Here is a 16,211-nt window from a genome sequence, read left to right as displayed (position 1 = left end):
ACCCTCCTCCCATAATTCTATTATTTATTTATTCTAACACTTAATAAAATCAAATTGGGGCAGTAGTAACTTATCAAACTATGAGATGATAAAAGGGAATGAGTCGGAACGTCAGTGTTTTGCACAGAGATGGTGTAGAGGTCAGAGTTTCAGTACCTCGGGTCAGACCGCTGCCTAACCACAGTGTGCGTGTGTGTCTTGCAGCGTCTGTGCTGTTGTGTTAGGTGTGAACTGTGGCCCTGTGGAACATTGGGTAACACTAGTGATTGCCTAAGCCAGTTGTTGTGATGGTGTCGTAACCAGTTGGACCGGGCTTGGATTTGGCTGTCATGTGAGCCCTTGTTCTCTATCATCCCCTTAGGAAGTCAGGGCACGTGTGTGAATATGGTTGTGTGTCCACATTTTTGGGATATCATTAGCATAAAGAACAAGCAATTGTGACTTTTATGAGTGTGTGTGTTGAAGTGCCATTGGAGGTGGCAGCCTTTAGAAGGGGCAGACAGGTCAGAGGTCGTCTCTGACTCATGCCCTGTGGAATTTAGTTTTCACAAAACGAACACAGAACCTAAACACGCTCCACACTGTGAACAGCAGCAGGAAGTGATAGTTCATTAAAGAATTAGAGGCTATCTTGGCCCTCACAAATAAACCCTTCACAGAAATAAAATTTCTGCAGGAAGGTGAAAGATGTTGGGTTTTCCCTCCATATCTCCTTGTTTAGCTAAAGCGTATCTCCCCGTCATTCTTTCCTGATTATTGATCAAGATAGCATCTTTTCTTGGTTAACGAGCAGATGGAGCTTGGTTTCTGGAACGTTTCAGTGCTGTTTTTTTGCAGGTGAAGGGTATATGACTTTTTTGTACTTAAGGCAGTTTCCATCTATCGTGAAACCAGATGTGTAGCTTTTGTGTAGCTTTTGGTACCTAATTGCAATTTTTTAAAATGGAAATCTGGAGCAGAGGATGCCGTTTTGTACCTTTTTAACCTGCAGCCCTGCAGGCATTGTACTCCAAAAGATACAAATACTCTATGTGTTACTTTTTCTTGTTAGAAAAACTCATGTGACTATTTTTAAGAAACAGGCTGTTTGTCACCTGTAAGTGTCAAGATGTCCTTTATGTAGTAAATATTTTTTTCATATTCTATTTTGAATTCTTTAGCAGACAGATGTGATGAGCCCTTTTGTGTTGACTAGAAAGGGAAGCTGTAGAGGTTGCAGGTCTCACAAATCTTCAATAACACCTTACCTTTTCAAATTTAAAATGATTTGGTCTATATTATTCAAATGATTTTGGTACTGTTTAAATAATCATACTTTAAACTGTGTTTGTGTGTGTTGTGATAGCAACAGATCTTGTTCTCCTTACAAACACAGAATAGCTGGTCACATAATGCAATTAGTGTCTCTCTTGTTTGATGCTCTAATCTAAAATAAACTTTGATTGTAAAGTCCTCTAATGGGCTGCGTTGTTGAATTTCACCAAACACACTGATGCAAATTATTAATCGTTTTTTGTCTGTGTGACCACATTGAGAGTGACTTTGAAAAATGGAAAATTGATCAGTTTGGTGATATTGTAGGATGGTTGTGCTGTCGTTTCTGAGTGAGAGCTGTTCATTCAAAAAGAAAAAGAAGAACTTGGGTCACTTTGAATTTATTCTTGGATGAATTGGTATTCCCCCTCTCAACATTTTGCATACTTTGTTGGCACACACTTAAGAAAGTTTGTATGGACGGCCGGAAAATGTCACTTTTATGTCTATTTTCTGTTTTGTTTTTAACTACAGTCTTATACCTGCATTTACATAAAATTAAGCTGTTTGAGCTGCATACAGTATAGTCTTTTATGTTACATTTTATATTTGTTCAATTTTTAAATACCTCTTTTATAACTTATTATTTTAGTTTCTATTTGACGTGATTACATGTCTTTATTGATTTACTTTTGACTGCTATGTTTCATACAGTCATACAATCATTTGCTCTTAATATCTTCAACTCTACATGTAACAAAATTTGATATTGATAAAAAAAAATGTTTTAACACACACTGCTTATGGTTCCTGTTATGTGCAGGTATATAAAATCCAGCTATGGTGTTGATAATATGCCAGATATATTTACTGGGAATAATTTTTGTAACCCAGGCATGTAAAGCTGAGGATTTTGCACAACTTCTGGAAGTAATTCAGTCAATTGGAAAACAAGTGTTGTAAAGTTTGATAGGATACACACATGCAGGGTTTTATAGTTATAAAACCACCTACATTTTAAGACTTTTTAAACTATCACATATTCTTTCTCTTTAGAAGAAGAGGCACATTTTAAATAACTCTGTGGATCAACTGCAATGTTTTTTATAGTTTGCAATAAATTTGTTATGTCCATTTATATCTTTGAATACAGATCCTAAAACAAGTATTCTCCTACGAAATACATATAATTACTATTCATGTTGATTTATTATTTTAATTAATGTACAGCATTGATTCATGTGACAATTCATAGTGAATGTCTGTCCTTAACTACCTTTATAAATGATGCGAAAAAAACGTTCAAAGACAAAAACTATAAATTGAATGTAATTTTAGGCACATATGTCACAGCTGTTTCAACTGATTAAATACAATCAAAAGCCATGAGCTTTATTTTAGTTCATTTTAATTTAGAACTAAGTTATTTGATCTGATATGCATGTTCTTCGGCTTGCCTACTTCAATATATAAATGTATTTGTTTTCCAAATTATGCTCACTATAATTCAGATATGATCATTCTTTGTTATAAATTACTCTTTCGAGTTACAACAGAAATTTGTCCAAAGCTTCTAAGGATCAGTAAAGATCAGTGAAAATATCAGACTTTCTGCTTTTTAAAAGAGCTGTAAATAGTTTTGTTCAAACTGTTTTATTTCCCTTTTTCTAGAGGCCACAGTCTTTTAGAGCCTCACATAGAAAAAAAGATACAAGTGAGGGATTTTCTTTTACTCTCATTTAAAGTACAGGATTTTAACAAACCAGTTTCTAATGCTTGCTCAGGAGCTGCAGAGTAAATAGTTCAGGCTAATTGTTTGCTAAATTACATCTTAAGGCTGTTGTAAATTTCAGCTTCTAGCTTTTCTCTCCCTCGACTCGACTCAATTTAGAAAGAACCCCGAAAATACTTTTTAAAATTTCCAAACTTTTACTTAACATTAAATTCAAGTTTTACTAGAGTTACTGTACATCATCATACTATGTATTACATATATTTAATTCATGCACAAGTTACACAAAACTCTCATTTAATTCCAGTTAGAAGTGAATTTTTATCTCAAGACTAAGAAAAATCTTCTGAAGTTCTTTAAAAAAAAAAATAAGAAGATGTTTAGCACTGGTACTCACTGGTGGCAAATCATGAACACACAAACACTTAAATCCAACAACTTTCAAAGCACCCTCTGCAGAAAGTGAAAATATCTTCCCAAAAAGCAGAAAATCATCAGATTTTTAATGGCAAGACCCAGAGACGGTCCTGACTGTGAGGCATTAAAACGTGTTTTAGACTGCTAGCTTGGAGCTTCTTTGTTGGTGGATTTGCCCAGGCTCATGACTCAGTATTGCTCATCGTGTAGGAGATGATTCGCCCGCCATTTCTAAAAACTGTTTCGCTCACTCTTTGTCCTTGCCTGTTTACTTTTATCTACTGAACTAGTGTATTTCCCCTCTGTTTTCTGATCTTTGTATTTCTTGTGCACAGTCATATTAGGCTTTTCATACAGGTGATATATTTTTTAATGAGTTTGGTAAGTTTCTGTTTGTGTAGATGTTAGGGATTTTGTGACATGGGGGATGGTAATAGGAGAGGCTTTGTTTCCCTCCAAAAAAAAAAACCTAGCTTGATTTTTGATACCGTGTGTCCTTACCATTTTCTATTGTGTAATTTAAAGCGTGATCCATCTGTTGGACTTCCTGTCTGCTTTGCCCAGTCACATGTAGGATATCTATTACCTGGTATGAAGTTAATCATTACTAAAAGGCTTCCTTGTTATAAACTCAATCATTTAACTCAATCTGTTTTTTTTCTCACCATAACATTGTGTGTGTGTGTGTGTGGAGGTGGGGAGGGACGGAAATGACTTGCCTCCCTCAGTGAAAGTTATCAGCCATAAACTCAACCGTATGTGACATGACTGCCCACGCAAACCTACCCTAAAATCTTTGATGATGCCTCCCCAACATGAACAAAAGACTTACTGGTGGAACATAAGGAAAGTTTTGAAACAATAGCACAGAGGAAGTAATGGACTGTGTATAGCCACAACAGAGAATAAATAAAGGTCTTTAGTGTGTATTTGTTTAGTGATTAATCACTAACTCCAGCCTAGGGATGGGCCACTGATTCGCTATTCTAGGGCATTCTCGTGTGTGGGGGGGGGGTGTCAGTAGTATGCTTGTAGTTGGTGGCTAAATCTTGTAAAGGGTTTTCCTAATATGGGCCGTCCTCCCTCTGTGGGCCATCCCCCCTAGATCGCAGCCAGTGATGACACAGCTCGGGTACGACTCACTTCCTCATTAATTGGCTGAAACCAGTTCTTACCGCCTGTGATAAATGTGAGAGTTCTGAGAAGTCATTCATTTCTCCTCTCTGCAGCGGCAGAGGAGGCACTGCAGGGGAGTTGAACGAGTTCACCGCTGTGTGTGTGTGCGGGAGTGAGAGAGAGAGGAAGCCGAGTATGTGTGTGTGTGAGAGAGAGAGAGAGAGAGGAGATGAGAACGGAGCCGGAGAATGTGGGTGACTACTGCTGCTGTACGAGGACCAGTCAACTTTTATTTATTCCATTTTTGTTTTAATTTTCTTTTTACTTTTGTTTTTCAGCAGCACTGTTTTCTAAAGCTGTGGTACAGGCTGTACTTGATTATTTCTGTGTGTGTGTGTGTGTGTTTATGTGTTTGTGGGGATGAGCGGTGAAGGGATCGTACTCGTTGCTCTCCCCGTCTTCCTCTCTTCTCGGAGAGAGGAAGCAGGGGAGACCGACACTGTACAGGACATAGGACAGCATGCCTCCCTTTGTTGCTGCCCTTGGGCTGGTGAGTAACAATGACGTGACGTGATTTGCGCCCCCTTCCCTTCTCCCCCCCCCATGCCTCCCCCTCCTCTCTCTTTCTCTCTTCTTCCTTCCCTCCTTTTCCTCCCCCCCTCTCTCTATCTCTCTCTCTGTTGGTTGAGGCAGATCTGTTCCACTGCTGGGTGCGGCACTGCAGAAGCCCTTCAGGGAGTACTTGGAGGCCCAGAAGGCCAAGCTGCACCATCACGCTGGAGAGGGGATCCCAACTGTAAGTACAGGGGCCTGGCCCCCAGCCCCCAGCTCACAGCCCCCAGCTCACAGCCTCTATTCATTCATGTGAGCGCGCCAAGACAAGAATGCAGCCCCCTTACTTTTGCCTCTTTCACTCCTTCTCCCTCCACTTTTTTTTCTTTGCTCTCTTCTCTTTATCTAAGCCTCCCTTTATATCTCTGACCTATTTTCTCTCACAAACACAATTCTGTTTTACCTGTACCATTTGCTTTCAGATCAAACATCTTTTATCAGTTTCATTTTTTTAAAAACCCTAATTTCATATTTATAAGATAAATGTTAATGTTATAGACTTTACTATAATCTGTAGTGATACAGTAGATTACAGAGGCTTGTTTAGGGCCAGAATGACAGAGTAGGATAGCGCTGCACTGGGCGGGCTGGAGGGGAGGGAGGAGAGAGAGGGGAGGAGGAGAGGGGCCAGTGTGGGGTCTGGCTCCACTGGATGTATTGAACTGTACTACTGTAGCACGGGGCGTGCTGACTCATGCTCCATCTTACCAATCGGGAGTGTGTGTGTGAGTGTGGTCACTCCCCAATGTGTCACACTCACACACTTGCACTCGATGCCCCGCCTGAACCCAGCACTGACTGTAGACCGGGGCGGGGGCCCCGCTTCGCCAGTGACAATCCATCAAAACCCCCTGTCTAGAACAAAAAGAGCCAGTTGTAGCTGTAGCCTTTTTCTCTTTTCAAATCTTTTCCCCCTCCTCCTCTATATTTCTCACTCCCTCTTTCTCGAAGTGATTCATTGAAAACAATTTTTCTCCTTTAAAGCGCAAGAAAAAAAAAGGATAAACTTTGAGTTGCACAAGGACAGATTAAGGCATTTCTAGAACAATGTTCCTCTTTTCTTGTAACTTGAGCCTCCTGCAGTTACAGGAGAGAAGCGAGGCAATTTAACTTGGTGGAGGCAGGCTGAAGGCTGGGGTCAGTGGGGGCGTTAGGAGGGAGGACGGTGGGGGCTGCCGCGTGTTTTATTACCCCTGATCTCTATCTGTCCTGCACATGGAGCTGGATCCCCACCTAGCCTACAGCATCAGGAGCAGAGGGGAGAGCAGGGTGTGGGGTGAAGGGGGGGCCCTCAACTTACTGACCGAGCTCTCTCTCTCTCTCTGTTCTTACTGTGGTTCCTGGCAGGAGGAGAGCTGGCTGCCGTGGCTCTTTGAGAAGGTTGTGGTCATCATGGTATGCTTCTTTGTCTGCTCCATTGTCAACTCCATGGCCCAGAGCTACAGCAAGCGCAAGCAGCAGGACAAGTACTCGGAGGGCAAAACGGAGTGAAGGCCAGATAGCAATCACAGCCAACGATCAACTTCAGAAGCTCCCACCGATCCCTTACTCATTTTAGCTCTCAATTCTGGCCGATAACACGCTTATTATCTGAAGAAAAATATCAGCCTGCATCTGGTTTCCCTCTTGTTATTGTAGCAACATGTTTAAGTTGAACTTGGACTTCCATTGACTTGCTTTTGAAGGCTTTGCATTTGGTAGTAATTTCCGCAATTTTTCTCTGCAAGGTAGGTGCCTGTTGGGATGCGTGTGAGTGAGCTGTTGTGTTGTTTGAACTTTCATGTTGGTGCTTTCATCAGCTCCTGAGCACATGAGAAGAAGCTGCTGGCCGTAACTCCCCTCAGTGAGGCCTTAAGCTGCTGTTTGTTCCACTAGAAGAGTCACTTGAATTCACTTTATTTGAATAAGCTAGGATTGTTACTTTTGATTGTGAAGTGAGTTATTTGTTCAATAACCTAATTATTTATTATCTATATTATTTTGTTTATAATGAAGACATTCTGTATTTATTACTGTACTGTAGAGTTGTTTGAGAGGTAAGATAAGACATGTAAATGACTGTCCACTTCGGAGCCATCTCATTTCTACGTATTGTAGAGTTCTAAGTCAGATGTTGTAGAGATGTTAATGATGTTTCAAACTGATCGCGGTGTTTTAGATGACCACTTCTTTTGTGTGTGCAGTGAAGTTCATCAATGTACTTTTGGATGAGAAATGATAAATCGGCCGTGAATCCCCCTGCTGTTTCCTTTGTCTGCCCTTATTGTTCTGCTTCCAGGAAGAGAGCACATGAGTCAGCCCAGGGCTACTTTACCAGATGCAGCCATATATTGAATCAGATCTAAGGCTGTGTGTGCGCGTGCCTGTGTGTGAGACGGGGAGCGAGAGGGAGATAGTAGGTTGGGTTTGCGTGGCTGCCACATTTGTTGCTCTCCCTTTTATCTTTTATGGATTTAGGCATATTGGCTCCACTAATAGACTAGGACCGCCTGGAAGTCTTAGTATAGCAGACAGTTGCTGCTCCTTTAACTAAGAGACAAGCTGTGTCATGGTAAGTATTTTTCTTTGTCTTCACTTGTCCATTTAGCTTCTTTTTTTTAAAATCCTTTTACCTCAGATGAGGACGCCAAGCTCATGTTTAACATTACACAAGCTGTCTCTCTGCATTTTATATGATCAGTGTTCATTTTTTTTTGCTCAGTGGATAACGTCAGCTGGTTCTCGGTATATTTTCATAATTGCCAGAGAAATGTGCTATTTTCTTCTCCCTCTCTGTACCGCTGCTGTGCTACGCTGGACTGAGCACAGTGGGCGCTAAAGCAAGCAGGAGAGAGAGAGAGAGGGAGAGGGAGAGGGAGGGAGGGAGAGAGAAAAAAAAGAACCCTCAAGCGCACAGTGAAAAGCGTCTGTGCCGTTACCTCAGCTGAACCTTCGAATGAACTCGTTGCACTGCCCCAGTCACAGAGCCAGGAGACGAATCACTCGAGTAGATTCAAAACAGAGGGGCACTGTTGAGCGGGCTGAACCCTGTGCTCTACACCAGCTCTAGTCAGAACATTTACATCTCCTCGTTTCTTCGTCATGGTAAGTCGGATTTGGAATCTTTTTTTTTTTTTTTTTTTTCCTTTTTCCATTGTTGTCGTCTCTGTACATGCGTATGTCCCAGGCATGTCCGTCACTCTCGGCCTGTCAGATAGCTTATCAGACTGGTGTTGGCTGTTAAGATTGCAAGGCGACAACAGTCTGTAGGCTGTCTGACATTTCGGGCTCTTTCATCAGACCAGCATCCTGTTTTGTCCTCCTTCTGTTATTGTCTTTGTCTCACTTAGCATCAGTTCCCATTTTAGAGGTGTGTGCTGCGATGCCACTTCCCAACCGCTTGTGAAACGTCAGAAACATGGGGGCCTATTGTTTATTTCCTACATGCTGACGTCTGTGAGGGTTTTTATGTGGTTTTATGTGGGGAACCAAGTTTTCGCATGTTTGCAAATGCAGATGTAGTGATGTCAATAGTGTACTTCTGTATATGCGTACGTGTGTGTGTGAGTTGGCTCAGTTCTCTTGAATTTCCAGAGAATCCAGACAGTACACACCTTATTGCAACACAACACATTGTGACACCCAGATTTAGGTATGGTACACGCAGTGCTCAGCCAGCTCTCCCCTTCCCTTTCACACTTCCCTCTTCTCTTTGACTGAGAACTTTCTTCTGTTGCTCAATACGCACTTTTTTGTAGGAGGCTGCATTTTATTGGAACAACTCTCTTGAGGGGATGTTTTTCTAAGGGCCACAAATTGGTAATTATACAAAGCTGAAAATGATTGCTTGACCAGCGGATACTTTTGCCGCAAAGCTTCAGTTTTATTTTAGATTTTTTTTTTTTTTTTTTCTAAAACAGAGCAAAAGGGTCAAACTTTTTCCTGGTCATAAAAGCAAAATCATTGGATAACACTGGAATGGCTCACTGGCTTAGAAAGTGTTTTTCTTGGCAGTTTCAGGATGTCCTGTTCCATAAGGGAGCCCCCTTTTGGCATGACTGTCTGAATGTGTGTGTGCGTATGTTTGTCTAGAAATTCTGTTTATGTTTCGATGTGTTAGTGCCTCTATTTCTTGCCTAATACATTTGTACCTGGGTTATTTTAAAGGTATGTGTGTAGTGTTTTCTCATGTGCTTTCACGATAAATAAAGTCTGTTAAAAGAGGATTGGTGTTCTGTTCATTATGTGATAAGTCTTGACCACACGGAGCCGGTGTTGACCCTCAGGTCTCCAAAGAATCTCACATGTCAGCCGAGAAAGAGGGTCAAGAAGGATACTGAGTCCATCACAACTCCGATTTCCCCGTCTAATGTTTCACATCCAAATGGTTATCACATTACTGATTTGCTCTCTCCACACTGACATCATCTCCATTTCAGATTCCATGTTAAACCATTACTATAGCTTCACTTATGCTCTTGTGACAAATATAAGCAACACCATTACCATAAACTAGATAGTGTATTAGCATTAATAAATAATAATAATGTGAAACATTGTTGCAAAATTATTCTACCACTTAAAAAAAGCTTCTTATATTTAACATTTAATTTGATTTAAATTTTGGGAACTTGTCATGAAAGAAATTGTAAGTGTTGTTTCACACACATTTGCACAAATTCATAGATAAATCCTTTAAAATATGTCATACTTTACACACTACACAGTTTAAAAAAATGATGTTATGATAATATAATCCAGGTATTTTCGACCTTGGATAAGGTCTCTGTGGTTATGAAGTAAAAAGTGGTGTTTGGGTTTACTGTGTGATTTTTTTTGTCCTTGGGTCAGTGGTGTCTTGTGCTAAGAAACACCTGTCGGGAGAAGCCCTGTTCCCAGAGCAGCCACACCCTGAGCACCATGAAGACGACTTTTTCCAACCACCGCACCCCGCCCCACCCTGCCTCGGGGCTCTGGCTGAAAACCCAACATGCAAATCCTGCCTGTCCAAACAGGCGGGGGGACTGATGTTCAAGTAATGACTCTGCTTTTGTCCTTCCTCTCTTTCTCTCTCTGATCTTTCCATATGCTGTACATAGACTACAGATGAATCCGTTGGCGCTGGTTAAATTTCTCGCACATTAACCCCCCCCCACGTACACACACACCACCTCCCTTACTGTCACTCACACTCCACCCCCCTCCCTAACCACCGAGGGATGCTGAAATATCACTGACTTCATCCACCACCCACAAGCCCATTCTGCATTTGGTTATCCACTTAGTTCCTTTCACACTCTGTCTCATTAAATTATGCTGACCAAGTGGATTTTTTCCCCTATCCTTTTTTTTTTATTCAAAATCACATTAAGCTCCTTTGTTTTTGTAAGTAGCAGTCAGGGGGTGATACCGGACCACAGTGGAGTGAGCAGGCACAAAGGAAGATGCTTACCAAAGGAAACTTACGGTTTACTGTATCACACAGTTTGATATGTAGTATCCAACTGTTGTAAAGTAAATTGTAGTTCACTTGCAAAAATAATAGAAAAGTCTAACAGAATAAAACAGTAAAATGATGGGCATATAAAAATAAATCCATGTCAGCTTTATGTGTGTGGATATCTTTCCACACACACGTTTATATGAGCGCGCGCACACACACACACATAACTGGTTACCGTAAAGCCCCAGCTCCAAAAGCCTTTGTTTCCTTTATTGTGGCTTCGGCATGCCAAGATCAAACAAGCTTATCAGCAACTTCAGGCTGTTCATAATTCACTCCATCTTAAAGGAGACACATTATTGCTCTCATTTGAATGAGATCCCTAGGTCAATTCAGAAAGATTGAGTTTCTAACTAAACTTATCAGCAGGCACTCGGCTGGCCTCTGTTGCTGTGAGACTTACAATGATTTAAATATATCAGTAAAACTAACTGTAACAAAGTACTATTTCTCAGATTGAATTTGACGCAACAAAACGCATCTCCCTGCACTGTGTTGAACTAATTAAGTGTGGGTATTTTAACAGAGCATAGTTAGGCAGGAGCATCTGCTGTTCCTTCCCACACAGTGCCAACATGGCAGACAGCCTAATGGCTGGTGCCAGGTGGCAATGCCAGGGCACTTCAACGAAACACACACACATCTGTAGCTCTTCCGCCTTTCTCAAAGAGTTAAGATCCAAAACGCGTTGTGTGTTTATTGTTGAAGAATTCTACAACAACTACATAAATCAATTGTTTTTGTTTTAGGAAGTAACTTTCCGAGAAAAATATCACTGACTTTTTGTCGTCCCAAACAAATCATCATTTGGAATGTGCAACACTCACAAATGAGCTTTATGTGGCTACATGTCTTAGCAAGGCAGGGGAGTTATAGACCTGCATATATGACTTGTCATGCTTCTCCATTTCTTCCATATTTTGTGTCCCATGAGATGCATCATTCAGGTGTGTCGTAAATAACACGGGGGTGTGACGGCTGTAGTAGGACTATAGCGACAGCATGCCTGAGAGTAGAGTGGACGTAAAATTCTAGCAATATACCTAGCAGTCCAACACATACACACACACAGTGTCAGAAACAACCTTTTGATGTCAGAGGACGTCACTGAGTAAACCTTTGGAATGCTTGAAATCCAACGGTATGGACTTTCCTCTGCAGCAGAATTTATCCTCAGGCGCTGACTGCAACTAAAGTACAGCTTTACATGTCAATGCAGGTTTATGAGTCATGATGCCATCTCAGAAATATCACTCAGGAATGTCTCACACGGCCTTCCAAGCATGCCAATTCTGTGAATGTGTGGTGTGCAATTTCGCTTGAAGATTGAAATTAGGCAACACTTCAACCGGAAAAGATGCATATTTGGACAAAGGTAGGTGCAGCGGAGACGTTTAGAATGCCTTGATTTGATGACATTTTGGGAATTATGCATACTTGCTTTCTTTTCAAGAATTAGGTGATATGCTGTCTCAGATTGGTGCATTCTTATTTGTTCAAGTCCATCAGAACCATAGAAAAAATAACGTATTTTTAGACTAAACATTTTGATGTGTTGTTGAACAAAATGTGGACAGAAATCTATCAGACACACATATCCTCTGTGTCTATATACCAGCATCAGAAACGTATGACATTACTATTAACAACTCAAGCGCTCAGCCTTTATGGCAGTGCAATCAGAGCTAATTTTAGTCTTGTCCACATACTCTGCATGAGGCCTGTTTACCGCATGCAGCGCGGTTGTATGCAGCGTGCCCATCAACGTGCTCCAAACAACCACAAAGAGCAAACAAAACCAGACCCATCCACGCCAGACTACACAACAAACACACTGTGCTCCCAGCTCTTCTGGACTGGCTTTTCTGCAGTGATATTCCACCAGAGGACTTTTGCACCGTTGACCTCACCTGAGCCCCCCTAAATAAGTCACACACTCGCAGCATCTGTGATAATCACTATGTCGGTCCTTAACCTTCACAGAACAAACGTCCTTTAAATACTAAAAAGTGGAACTTCGATAAGAGGAGACAGGACTCTGCAGACATATTCACACACTAACAGGATTTTTTATTATTACTCTGTAATCAGAGTTTGACTTTATTTTTCAATCCAATCAGTAAAAAATGCGAACATTTCAGCTAGACATCTTTAAAATTACCTTTCACTTTTTAAGCTCATTCTGTTATTCCAAACCCTAGTTAAGAAACCAATGCGAAAAAGGCTATTTTACTATGAAAAATCCAGCACAGTGTATACAAGTCAGTTGTATACACGTCAGTAATATGATAGATATATTATGGCTGAGCCCATGAGACTACTGGCCCTTTGCACAACAAGTACATGTATTCAGGGCTTACAGGGACTACTTATATTAAATATCTAGCTTTAACATCTCACTGTCTATTGTGATAATTTGTGTCAATTACATGCTGCTGTTTAGTTAAAGGATAACACCTGCCATTTTTACAGTTAAGTATAACTTACAGGGCAATTTAGCATCATGAAAAAACAGATAAGGTACTGTTTTCTGAAGTTATTTGTACTTATTGCCCACATGAAGAACATTCAAGTCTTTGTCCCGCAGTAAACAACAGGCGTATGCATTCAAGAAAAAGAAACAAACACATCGAGATGCTGACAGCTTTCAACCTCCGTTTTAAATTAATGACTTTCCATATCGACAAAGTCCAAACATGAGAACACAACGCAGTCGGTTGATATGCAAAGTGATTTTGAGTAATCACAATACTGACCTCAAGTCCTCACAGGGACCCACAACAGAGCTCTGGGACTTTCTAACAGTGTCTAGTCTGTCCTTTTCTAAACATAAACAAAGCTAAACAAAACAGAGAACACACACAGAAAAACATATTTCCTTACCCAGTGCAGCTGGTTTTGATCACCGGGCAATCAAAGTAAAACAAACTATCAGATGGACTTGAGGCAGCGCTCAAAGTAACGCCGCCCTGCAGGGGGCCCGTCCTGAGCCTCTTGGGAGTGGGACCCCCACAATAAAAGAAGCTGTGGTAAAGATTGACCTTCTAGTTCCTAGACTGGGGACCTAGTGGGAACTTCAACTGTAATCATTGTCACTTTTACTAAATTATGGGGTAGATCAAATACGATTTAACCGTCAAATGACTCTTCTAAGAAAAGTTAAAATGATCTTTATTTCTTGCTGCAGCTGTGACGCCCTGCTGACTGGGCTCACATTAGCTGTATTGGAGGAAAGCAGCCGGAAGGGATTGCTGAAGATTACATTTATTTAATACCCACCTCCAACAGGCTTTCCTGTTTACCCCATTATCATTATGAGTAATCGTAACCTTACTTTGTTTTTGCTTATTGTTACTTCACTTGGATGTTTTACTGGGCAGAGTTTGACACTAGAAGGCTGCTTTCACGTTTATCTACAAAGGGGGAAGTTTCTCTGAACTCACCTTAAACACACAAGTTTAATGATGGATAGGCATTTTGTCAGGATCTTAGATTAGAATAAAGTGCTGCGATAAAGTGTATATACCGGCAGATATTAGGATGAATGAAAAATGTCTTTCACACCCTGAAAAGGATTCCCTTTTCATCTCTGCCACCTACTGGTAAGAAATGGGGTTTGTAAATGTGACACCATGAGCTTAGGTTAGCTTGATTTAGCCTGATGAATTTAGGTCTGCAACTTTAAAATTCATTATTTGTTTGGTCTATATCAAATAATAGAGTCAAAAATGCCAGGCATAACAGAGAAGAATATGAACAAAAGATCCAGAGAGAAACACAGAAATGAACAATTAAATTTACCCATGTTCCTGTGATGATCTGGGGAAACGCTTCATCTACATATAAGACTTTCAACATGAAGAATGAGACAAAACTGACCTCTTTCTTTTCTTGGAAAAAAGATGTAGATCAAACAAGAGGATGTTTATCTTTTCTTATGTAAAGTAACCGAAAACTGTAGCACATTAGACCTGTGACCTCTAAACCACAGATAATCCCATATGTGTTATCAGATTATGATTTATAGCGAATATGACTGTCTATATTTTTGGTGGAAAAAGCTAGAGGGAGTAGCTGTTCTTTAGGGGGAGGCACATTAAATGATCACTCAGATTTCTGGGGAAAATGCACAACATTTATGAGGTTTAAACCAAATAACCTTTTGGTTTGGTGCTGTTGCTACTAACCACCAGCTTTAAATGAAATAAAACTCATCTGGAGGTGTGTAATGCTGAAACAAACACAAATGATGTCCCACAGGATTACTTTATGACATCATAAAGTAATGTGTTCCACTGTTTGGGTGGACTATTATTCATTCACTCACTTGAATACGAAAAATATGGTAATGCCAGTGGTGGAGGAATTCAAATAATTTACTTCAGTACCACACTGTAAAAATACTCAGGTGCTGCATTGGAAATGTAACTTTAGTAAACAGAAAAATGGCTCCTGTGACTGTTATGTATATTATTATGCATTAATGTATAAGCAGGATTTTATTCTGCTATTTGGTTGAGGTGGTGCAATATTTTTTTCTACAGCTAATGATTATCTTTTATTATGGATTGATTCTTTGCCTTACACAAATTTGGAAAATAGTGAGAAATGCAGTAACTAATCAATCAATCATTTCAGCTGCACTTGCACATACTGGCAGGATTAATGTTTAATTAAAACTCGTCACATACCTTGAATGCAAAAATATTTCATTTGTGAAATAAAACCGTTATGCAAAAATATTTCATTTGTGAAATAAAACCGTTAAAAAAGTGAAGTTAAAATAGCAATATCCCCTCTGAAATGTATTTAAGTAGAAGTAGAAGGTGTCAGAAAAGACTCAAGTTAAATACAAGTACCTCAAACTCTTCCTTTAGTACTTAGTTATACATCCCATCACCGAGCACATGTTCACCCCAGTCCTCCACTCCCTCCACTGGCTTCCCATAAAACAACGCATCACTTTCAAAGTACTTCTGCTAGTATTCAAGGCCATAAGCTGTACCGGTCCAACCTACCTCCTGGACCTCCTCACCCCTCAATCCACATCCCAGACACTAAGGTCAGGAAACTCCAACATCCTTGCGGTTCCCCGGACAAAGCTGGCTACCATGGGAGATGGTGCCTTCTCCTCACTGGGGCCACGCCTGTGGAATAAGCTCCCGGAGAAGATCAGGGCCTCAGACTCCATCACCGCTTTTAAATCAAGTCTTAAAACTCACCTGTTCCTCTCTGCCTTCCCCTAAGGTCTTGATCATTTGGATTGCTTGTGTTTGGGTGGTTGTTCGGTTTTAATAGATATTCTTAGATTTCATTATGATTAAATTAATTAATTAATTTTTTTGTTTGTTTTTAGTGTTTTATTATTATATTTGATTATTGTGATTGTTCTACCCTGTGCAGCACCTTGAGATTTCTTTGTATTTTAAAGTGTGCTATATAAATAAAATCCATTATTATTATTATTACATGTTTGCTATTCATTCGGCTTGCTCTGACACAATGTGTCTTCTTTTATTTTCTGAGTGTTATCATTGCAAGGTGTCACTTCTTCACTGACCTGTCTCCGGCCGCACAGCAGTGCCGGTGGCCGACACT

The 16,211-nt window shown here is 40.4% G+C and overlaps 1 protein-coding gene across 1 annotated transcript in view; it reads left to right on the top strand.

Annotated features, from left to right (window-relative positions):
- LOC129113425 (vacuole membrane protein 1-like) overlaps positions 1-7,364 on the top strand; it is a 52,418-nt gene extending 45,054 nt beyond the window's left edge. Inside the window, exons 11-12 of the mRNA XM_054625700.1 lie at positions 5,213-5,315; positions 6,479-7,364. Coding sequence (XP_054481675.1) covers positions 5,213-5,315; positions 6,479-6,622 — 247 coding nt within the window. The 3' untranslated portion in view covers positions 6,623-7,364. The remainder of the gene's footprint in view (positions 1-5,212; positions 5,316-6,478) is intronic.
- The last annotated feature ends 8,847 nt before the right edge of the window (positions 7,365-16,211 follow it).

Source organism: Anoplopoma fimbria, chromosome 24 (genome assembly GCF_027596085.1).
Source record: "Anoplopoma fimbria isolate UVic2021 breed Golden Eagle Sablefish chromosome 24, Afim_UVic_2022, whole genome shotgun sequence".
In the NCBI taxonomy this organism is placed as follows: domain Eukaryota; kingdom Metazoa; phylum Chordata; class Actinopteri; order Perciformes; family Anoplopomatidae; genus Anoplopoma; species Anoplopoma fimbria.
Note: the sequence above shows the minus strand (reverse complement) of the source record. Positions and strands in the feature narration are given on the sequence as shown.